The sequence below is a fragment of the Neolamprologus multifasciatus genome, chromosome 1 (assembly GCF_963576455.1).
Source record: "Neolamprologus multifasciatus chromosome 1, fNeoMul1.2, whole genome shotgun sequence".
NCBI lineage: Eukaryota > Metazoa > Chordata > Actinopteri > Cichliformes > Cichlidae > Neolamprologus > Neolamprologus multifasciatus.
This window is the reverse complement of record NC_140439.1, coordinates 34,586,420-34,596,908: the sequence shown is the minus strand read 5'-3', so window position 1 is coordinate 34,596,908 and position 10,489 is coordinate 34,586,420. Positions and strand designations below refer to the sequence as shown.

General features: G+C 39.3%; 1 protein-coding gene across 3 annotated transcripts in view; it reads right to left on the bottom strand.

The window, feature by feature from the left end:
• Positions 1-1,556: 1,556 nt before the first annotated feature.
• phkb (phosphorylase kinase, beta) overlaps positions 1,557-10,489 on the bottom strand; it is a 102,408-nt gene continuing 93,475 nt past the window's right edge. For 2 of the 3 annotated variants that reach the window (XM_085155709.1, XM_085155728.1), the window contains 7 exons: positions 7,886-7,976; positions 6,496-6,701; positions 5,691-5,825; positions 5,172-5,301; positions 3,792-3,899; positions 3,475-3,615; positions 1,557-3,115 (listed from right to left, as the gene is read on the bottom strand). In XM_085155709.1, the coding sequence (XP_085011835.1) occupies positions 2,978-3,115; positions 3,475-3,615; positions 3,792-3,899; positions 5,172-5,301; positions 5,691-5,825; positions 6,496-6,701; positions 7,886-7,976 (949 nt within the window). In that variant the 3' untranslated portion in view covers positions 1,557-2,977. Of the gene's footprint in view, positions 3,116-3,474; positions 3,616-3,791; positions 3,900-5,171; positions 5,302-5,690; positions 5,826-6,495; positions 6,702-7,885; positions 7,977-10,208; positions 10,300-10,489 lie in introns of all 3 variants that reach the window. The other variant, XM_085155719.1, reaches the window with a different exon arrangement.

The following is a 10,489-nucleotide window of genomic DNA, read 5'->3' as shown; positions in this document are numbered from 1 at the left end:
AACTGTATTCTAAATACCACCTTTTTAAACGGTAACTGTAACGAAATACAGTTACTCATATTTTGTATTTTAAATACGTAACGGCGGTACATGTATTCCGTTACTCCCCAACACTGGATATATTTATGATGAAATGCCTCCTCATATGCACTTCATTTATCTACCAGCAAAACGCTCTTCTTTCCCTCAAAGAATCACTGCATGACCACACTGTAATTTATAAGTGGTGTTTCAAATTCACACCAGTTCGTAATTATTCATTTATTCTAATCTAATAATCAGTTGAAACACTCTTTTGATTTCATTTGCTTTAGTTCTGGCATGAAAGGCCATTAAGCCCCTCATATTTGGATTGCTCACTGTTGCTTGCTAATGTCCCATCTTGTTTGTTTCCATTTAGCCAAACACTAGGGAACTCGCCAGTTCCCACCTTTTTGCATTTCCCCCCTAGTGGACAAGTTAAAAGGCCCTCTGACTGCTCTCGCCATGTGTACCCTTTGATCAGAGAGCAAAAAAAGCAAAAGCAAAAGAACAAACACAAAAGCTCCTTGATTCAAAGGTTTTTATGTAGGAGACATTTAATGGAGTCCACAGTGTGATTTGAAAACACAAATTAATATTAAATATAATGTAAAACAAAGTGCTGCATAACAGCTCCTTGCTTCGTGGACTTGTTTTGATCATTAATATATTTTGACATTACTTTGGTAAGTTGGTAAGAAAGTTACACCTTTGAAATATAACTGAAACTATATGAATTGCATTTCTTGAACTCTGCTGCATTCTAGTGGATCGATGGTGCATCAGTTTGAGACTTCAGCAGTACATCTGTACAATATTACTGAGCTGCATCTCAATGCTCTCTAATATGATTTGGTTTTCAATACAAGAAAGGCTTTTTTTTCTCAATATTATCTTATTTATGATTCAGGCCACGAGAAAATAGGACATAATGCCTGAATGGTAATCTATTTATGAGTGGCGTTCCCTGGTGTTTGGAAGGAGAGCTCCTTTCTCAATGAAAGCACGACTCTTTATCATACATCCCAAAGTGTTTAACTAATTGGGAAGAAATGAGAAGCCTTCTTGAGGTTACTTGTTTAAATTAATGCTTAGGGATTTATTTTGGATTTGCCTTGATGTGGAAAACATTCATTCAACAAGACAGGCACGAGCTCTTCTCACCAGAGTCGACTTGAATATGTCGAGTATGAGGCAGAGCTCATTTATCTTCTCTGGCTTTTTCCATCCTGTCTGCCTGTCAGTCAGTGTTGCGAGACAGCAGCTCACGCAGACTCAGTGCTGAGATGCAGATTGATAAGGGGTTCAGTCAACATGAGGGGGTGTAACTGGTAGGATGCAGCACAATGCCAAACACACCCCCTCGGGGATATCAGTTACACTCCATTTCTGCTGCAGTTTTATAAGAAACATGAGATTTTAGCTTCATCTAAAGTAATTATATATTTAGAATCAAAGGGGTTGGAAGTGACATTTGGCCTCTTTATTCATTCACAAGCACAATTTACAACAGGAAGTCACAGAGAGAAAACATGTTTGTAGTTTTTGTGATAACTTTATTCTTTCAAACCACAGTTTGGAGTTAAAAATACTCCTTTTGAATGACAGAGGCAAAGAACACACACCGACACACTCAAACAGACCATGACGAGGTTGGGCAGATTCATCACAGTGATGATATTCAAAGAGGCACGCTTTAAAATAAGTCAAAGTGGGCCTTATCATTTCTAGTTAAGGATGGCAGAAATCTTTTCTGTTTCCCACGTTTAACAAAACATCAGTTTCTTAGGGAGGCTCAGTCCCCGGACTTTGGATGAGTAGTACTCATTGTCAAAAAGAGGCCTCTCAAAAGCTCTGTTTTGTGACCTGTAATACTGAGAGAAACCCTCACAATTGTTATGCTAACAGTACCTATTGTCATGCGTATTCTCTGCATGCACAAAAATAAGAGGACAGAGTTCCTTTAAGAGTACAGCAAACACCTAACTTTGTTCGTATTTTGAATTCTACATTTCTAAATTTTATGTAATTCAATAAATTAAAAAGAAAGGCATTTTAGAATGTGTGCACACATTTCTAATGTGTTTCTAATGCCAAAGAGCCAGAGCCAGCCTGTTAACAAGGCCATGCTACATTTTGATCGAGACTGCTACATTTTGGATGAACCATATATGAAATAAAGACAGAAGCTACTGCCCTCTGCTTTGCATGATAAGTCACATGATGTCCAGGTAATCAAATTCACCAGTGTAAGAACCACCTTTCTCCTGATATACTATGACCTTGAAACTTCTATGTAACATCTACAAGTTATTGCTGGTGAGCTACAATGTATTGCACAGCTGTTACTTAGCACAGCTCACTGAAGTATTATTTCTGAAATAGCTGACAGCTAGAATGCACAGTTTAAAACCAATTTCTCAGCACCAACAACAAAAATCATCAAGCAATAGTTCAACAAACAGTTCAAGCTTTGTGATAAACAATTTCTCTCTTGCAGACCAGAATGTTAAGCTAAGTCTCCTGGATGTACAGTATATGAATTGCAAAACAAAGTGCAGATATGCTAATCAAAAACATTCAGATAGCAGGGAAAAAGAGCTAGCTAGTTGTGTGGTTACATTAGCATAACATTAGCTAGTTATCAGTAAAATGTAAAGATATAAGATAAATAGTCTCTGCATAAATTAACACACAAATTTGTATCGCTAAAACAAAGAGAACACATGATCTACTTTAGAATTATCCCTAATGATTACAATTTTATTTTTATAGCTATTTTTATTTCCTGGAGCAAACTGCAGACATGCTAATCTCTGAAAAATAATAGCTTGCTAAAGTGGTACTGCTGAAGACTGAAGTTAGGGTTATGCATATAATGCATTATAATGCATATCAAGAATGGGGGACAGTCCACTTTGTTCAACTGGTATTGGGCTAAAAAAAAGCTTATAATTTAACTAACAGTGCACGGGTCATCCTTGCAGGGCTTAACATCCCCCTGCAGCAACTGGATCATAACAGCCTTGGTCAAGTAGCTGGAGGTGCCTCTCTTTCCCACTGGCGGTGTGTTGTAGAATTCCTCCATGTCATCCTGGGACAAGTAAAGTCAGGGTCAGACAATAAAATATGTCTTTAAAAAGTACCTAAACCAACGAGTCTGCAAGTACGAAGAGGCTGTTCATGAATTAGATGCAATAAAGGAGGAAAAAAAGCAACAGGATTAAATCTGACAAATGTAATAAGACTCTAATGAATTGGAAAATGTCAGTGTTAACCCTTCAATTTAATTAAATTAAACCTGCCTTAATATAACTGGAACAGAAGATAAAAGATTTTAGAGGATCAATTTAAGAAGGTGATGTTACAATTTTGTGGTAGACACTAAGGTCACATTTAAAGAGGAAAAAGAAAGTATAATACAGGTCACCCTTTAAGGTTGAGACACATTACCTGTTTCTCCATTCCTTCAAAGCGGCTGCGATCTCTCTGGAAATCGCTGAAGGCTTCCTTCACCAGATTGTCCAGATCCACCTTTTCACTGAACTCCAACTCCGGGTTCCTCTCCAGAACTATGGACACCACCATCAGCAACTATGGGCAACCGGAGGGCAAGAAGTTAATATTAATATCATATATAACAATGAAAAAAGTCTCAAAATAGCTGAAATCTAATCATTGTAAACCACAGGAACAGTCGATACCAGGATGAGTAAAATCCTTCAATATTTTGATTCTATTTGTTGGTGCTGATGAACGGGCTCGTTTACCTCCACTATGATTTGTCTGTACTCGGGCAGAACAATGTTCTTCAGCGTGTCCTCCACCAGCAGGGAGAAATTCATCTCATACATGGTCATGTCAGACAACGTGGGTTGCTGCAAAGAGATGAGGATATAGGAGACGAGATAAATGATTAATGGGAGAAAAAAAATGTAATGGAACATGTCTTTGCATGTTTGCGACCAGCAAAATATGGTCATGCTGCAGTGCTACAGTATGAGAACTACTGTAGACATCAAAAAAGTTTGTGTTGCTTGTTAAAGCTTTACTCTTCCATGTATTTCAACAAATTAAGCTAGAAAGACTTCACAATAACATGGACCTGTTGTATTTTAAATAATGTTAAAACTCTGTGAGCAGAAATAGCTAATCAAGTCACACTAACTGAATCTACTGAACAAACAACCAGCAGTTATAAATAATTCTTCACAGAAAATCTGCGAATGACTCCAGAAGTCCAGACATCACCATATTTATGAAGGTTCTAGTCCATAATTACTGATGGCAGTGCTAATTCACATTTCGTTAAGTATGCATGGGAACTGCATGGATTCTGCTTGTGTACAGACTTTACAGGTCTTTACTCCCAAACAAGCAGCAGCTAAAGCTGGCTGCAATAAAATACCTGCCATAAAATGTCTGTCAATGCATCTCAGGGGAGCAAACTCCATATGTGGTGGTGTCTACGTGCTTTAGATTTCAGGCCACAGTGGAGCCAAAGGGCTATAACCAGCAGTGAACCCAGTTAGGAGGCCAGGCACATTTTCACAAATGGAGTAAAAACTACTAACTACTACATGTCAAGCAGAAAGCCATCTTCATTTCCATTGTTTCCACATTTTAGCAGAGCAACTATCCATGTGGCGGTCATATGAGCATTATCGAGACTTTAAAAGTAGTTACTTTACCAACAGTTAAAGTTGGTTTAGTCAATTAATTTGGTCAGAGGGCCCGGTGGCGCCAGTGTCCGGCAGCCTCGCCTCTGTCAGTGCGCCCCAGGGTGGCTGTGGCTACAATGTAGCTGCCATCACCAGTGTGTGAATGGGTGGATGACTGGATATGTAAAGCGCTTTGGGATCCTTAGGGACTAGTAAAGCGCTATATAAATACAGGCTATTTACCATTAAGAGTTTCATTAAAAGGCTTATGCACAAGTACTTATTCTGTATTTCTTCATGGGAGTCATGCCTGCATATGCAAACATATTAATGATTTACCAAAAAAGAATTTCTGGCCTACAGCAATTTTCCATGCAGATTAAAAAAAAAAAAAGTGGTTCTTTTATAGCACACAACACACAGTGTCATCATTAATCAGCATGGGTCAGAGTAATTATCTAGCAGCAAAGTGGGGGTAGGGTTAGCTACCTGTGGTAGGTGGTTCCCAGCTACCACAATACCATTTGGGGTCCTCTCCAGGATCTGCCACACACGATCGTAAAAGCCCAAAGGGGTCCTGTTCAGAGAGCCATCGATCTGACGCTTGTTCAGCCAAGACCTGAGGCGAAACGAGGAAGAAACTGCTGAACACATCTTAGTAACAGGCAAAATATGAGGATGCCAGCCTTTGTGCCAAAGGAAAATTGTCTGTGAGCTGGTGTGTATTAGATCAGATGAGATAAGATAAGATTTTCATAATTGCCAAGGGGAAATTGGGTTGTGGCAGCCGCAGATAATAAGATATGAACGTAGACAAGAAAGAAGATAAAATAATTAAAGTCAAAAAGATTATACAAAAAGTAGAGGCATTGAGATAAAGACACAGCATCTTCAAAGGCAGATCTGTGAGTTAATGTAAGGAGAAAGCACGGATAACGCTCTTGATATAGTGCGATAATGCGTGTTTGTGCGATGCGTGTTCGCGTGTGAGTGAAAGAGGGAGAATACCTGCCGGTGTGCTGCGGCTGCAGCACGTCCAGCAGAAGCTGCTTGATGGCGCTGGGGGAGAGCTGGTAGATGTCCTGGGGTGGCATGTCTCCTGCCACGATCTTCAGTTCATGTTTCATAGCCTGGACAATCCATCTGGAAGTCCACATAACACACACGTGCTGTTATCAACGGTGGCACTGAGCCCTGCACAGCTCACATCAATATGCTCATTTAGGGATAAATTCACACTTATATAACTGATAAAATAAGTTCTAATCCATCACTGTTTAGTGTAGCTGCAGACAATAGTCAAGAGCACAGGTAAAAAATTGCCTTTTTAGTCTGCTGTGATTACACCGTCACAGGGTTTTATTCATGCTCGCACACAGGATACAGATAATTCAAAGGTTTAAAAAAAACAAAAACAAGGATGAAGTCAAATCTGCCACAGGTACATGTGCTTTTTCATTTTAATGAGCTGGAAAACAACACATAATTTCTGACTGTGCCCCTTGTGAAATGCCATTTTTTACAGCTTGCTTAACTTATTTACAATGCCACCTTCTTGTGCTCTCCAGTGTTTTTGTAGAGTTTTTATATGTCACAGCCTTGGTCTGAGAAATAATGGATATGTCCAAAAATAACTAATATTAAGTCATTTCTTGATCAAACGTGTCATCTTGTGCTGCTATTACTGTTTTGATTAGCTAACATGAGGGCTTCTTTCTATAGTTTGTACTAGAATGAACAGCAGGGAGGGAAGAATTACAGCTGCCCCGTCCTGCTCAAATTCATCTAGCTTCACCAAATACACTTGGGTTACCCGACTCTGATCTTGATCATGCCACTGAACAGCTCAGGGTTGTTGGAGATAATGCATCCGATGTGGATGACCATCTCTTGCTGCAGAACAGCCTCCCGCTCCCCACCATAAGGGGAGCATTTGCTGTAGATGATGCCCTGGATCACCCCTGGAGACAGTGGGTTAGAGATCACCTCTTCCTCGTGTCCAAATAGACCAAGGGTCACCTGGTAATCACAGGAAACACCACAGACACATACATATGTACACACAGACACACACAGACAGCAAAACAAGCAAACATCACGCGTATGGTTAGAAAGTTTTGCAGTCCGGCAAATCAGCAAAAGTGTGTATGTGCAGAGGCGAGCATGAGCGCAGTACTTTTCTAAGGTGTAATTCTTACAAGTATCCTTTTTCCATCAATCTAAAATTGGCCTCCTCTCTCAGAGTCACATACAAGTGTGTAGGAAAAATTACAGATCTCAAGACTCCACTTTGTTTCTTCTGAAGCCATCTCAAGAAAATTACACCTCGACAGTCTAACTGATGAGAGGACACGCTTTTACTCTCGTCGTCAGCTGATGAAATCTAGCACCGAGATGTATCTTTCATCTATACATCTAAATGGATTCGAACTGAGTACAAAGAAGACAAGCTGGAAATAAAGTTTGGGTACAGCCGAGTTTAAATTCAACGGGAATGCTTTGTTGGATTTCAATAACGACGAGAAATTTAATCAAAACTCAAGTCAGAATTGACTTAAATGGGGTGGTGCCTCTTATTTTTTCCAACTGAGCTGTTATTGTAAGCAGAGGAACACAGGCGTCTCAAATTTTAAATCAGCTTTTCCAATCATGTTGAGAGGAGCATTCCCTCCGGTAGGCAATCTATATGCAGATTCACACCTTGAGCTACTTGAGCATAATGAAATGCCTAAAACTGCTCAGAAGGGTAAAAATGAGGCAAAATAACTGACACTCTTGAGAGGAGGCTAATCTCTGAATAACACTTGACAGGAAATGATGCGCTGAAACTCATCCAGCGTGAGGGAGTGGCATCGGGCAAATTCACGGGTCACAATATATCAATTGGCATATGGAGTGTGTCTAGACACGGTGCAGATTAGGATTCTATGGTAGTCACACCAGCAGCGCTACTAAAACTACAGCTTATATGGACACACAATGGAGGCGAGCTGCGATGATTGATATGAGCATGCAGCTGGTCTAAGCAACTCCCACAGGACGACAGCTTGAGGAGCTTTAAACCAAATATTTCCACTTTAATTTTTTTCCTAATCAGTGAACATTAAAATTATTATCCCAACATGCCACCGACATTTTTTTCAGACATAATTTGCAGAAAGGATTGTCACTAATCAGGCCCTGCAGTCTGTGTGTCCACTTACCTGCTTGCCATGCACTAAAACACTAGTAATACTGGGGGCAAGGCTGTCCACTAGCTTAGATAACAGACTGGCAGCAAGACGGACAACAGACCTAGTGGGCGAAAAGACACAAGAACATTCTTTACACCACGACAGATAATGACTAACAGCTAAGACTGCAGCCTCATTTAATTAAAATTTTAAAAAATAAATTTATAATCATTGCAATTCTTCCAATATTTGATTAAATACTCTTTAAAGTATTAAATCAGAATCAGAATCGCGTTTATTGGCCATGTATATGCACAGACACATACAAGGAATTTGGTTCCGGTAGATGGTGACTCTCAAGCACAGCAATGTATATTTCAACAATGTAAGCAACACAATTCACCCACACACACCCACACATACACATAAACACGTATGGATATATACAGCTACACATACATACACAAGCTGTGTAAACCAACCATAAATAACCAAACTAAATCTAAATCTAAAAGTCAAACACATGACTAGAAAATGTGTCCCTATAAATAACATCTAAAAGTTTGTCATCTCCTAAAATATTTTAATGTTCACTAATTTCTGATTGCATTGTTCAGGATTCAGCGCGACCTTCAAACTGCCTCCTCGGGCCTGCAGGAATCCTATGAGGGAAAAAATCAGCACACAAACTGTGGCTATCTTCACATGGTAGCCCACAACCAAGCCTGCTATCGACACACATCCACAACACAGAAGCAGGGAACACATGGAATACTTTGATTAATGGGGGGCATGGATATAATCAGCTGAAACACAACCTCCTCTTATTATATGCTGCAAATATCTTTTTTGTGTGTGTTTCTGTGTGAAAGCATGTGTGTGTGTATGTGTGTGTGTGTATCTGTAGAGTTATTCAGTGCTTATACCTGCAGAAATACAAGGGCACATCTTGAATACAATGAATAAAAAAGGTAACAAAGCTTTAATGTTTAGAAGGCATGATGTGGTGTCAATCCACTGATGCTTTGTTGGGGAACCTATTTCAAGCTTCACTTCCTGGCCCATGTTAGGTAAATGAGAAAGTAAATTGAACTGAGTATTGATGCCATTTGCCAGCAAGCTGAAAACCTGCCTGCAGGCAATTTTTTTTTTAAACTTGACAGCATAATCAAATTTCTTTATGCTAAAATCCTATTAATTAATAAAAAACAGCATACAATAAAAGTTGTCATTTCAGGCAACCTGATACAAAATCAAATAAAAACACTGAGGGGAACAAAAGCTCACAAGCTGTGACAACCATTTGTAGTATTTGGTCAGTGTTTTGTGAGAGAGGCCAGCAGTACACCACAAACAAAAAGGAATTTGGGCAGTTTTATAAACAACGATCAAAAAGAGAAATGCAGAGATTTCTTGACAATGTAAAACACTGTACCCTGATTTGATGTTTTCATTTACCCATATCATTGCCTTAGAAGACCCGTATATTATTTCAAAAATTACTGAATGCCTTCTATGCATCTGTTGTGCAATATCTAACAACAGACACAGTAAAAGGCAGTCAATTTGGCTCAGTTATGTATTTCACAAATTTTATGCCACATTTGTTCTAATATTACATTATGTGTTGCCGGCTCCCATAGTAGCTATGAAGCACTTTCATCAAGCAAACAAATAAATTGGACCTGTGGCTACAAGTCAAATTCTGTTTCATTTGCAGTATACAGCCAGCCTTAGAGAAACATGTGATGCTAAAAAATAAATTATATATCTGTATATCAAAACAGCAGAAGTGAAGGGCGAGCCACTGTGATGGTTAATGGAGAGAGAAAGCCCGTACAGATCTGTGTCAAGGCGCCTGCTAGCCTGGCGAAGCTGCCTCATCCAAACTGACGACTGTGTGAGAGTTAGCCATGTTCTATATTTCTAACCCCAGTGGTTTCACTAGGAATACGTTTATCTCCTTGATATGCTAAGATATTAGCCTATTAGTGTTTTTTCCAACACCTGCTAGTCAATTAAATAACACTAAGATGCTAAATCTTATTCTTTTAAACACATTTCTAATAGCTAGATAACTCTAGGGGCATTAAGTAGCCACTGCTTATGCTCACATATTGTAAGCATTGTATCAATTTTATGCATATTTATTGAACTTGTTTAAAAAAGAACGAACTCCAAATTCAGTTTAATGTTTTCTTTCACACCTCTAAACGACCTGCCTAAGAAGAATCCAAAGTGTGGATGGGCTGAACCTCACACAGCTCTAGGAAAGCTTTTTTTGACAGCAAGCTAGCCAACTAACTGGTGCTACTCATGCACGGACTTGACTCCATCTCTGCCTGAACATTACCTGTTTCCCATGCACCAGAATTGTGGTGATGTGAGGAGCTATAGAGCTGGCAAACTTCTTGGTAATAGCTGCAGCATGGCGCACTGCCAGCCTACAGTTCAGCCAGATTAAATGACAGTTATTTTGAAGTGTTTATGAAAATTACACAACAGGTCTGTAGACAAGCAGCTGCTTAAAAGAACCCTCACAAAAGTACAGAGAAAAATCCTCATATAGTTCACATCTCGTTAAATTTTCAAACTCCATTCCAAGTTTTTTTATTACACACACAAAGAATGCAA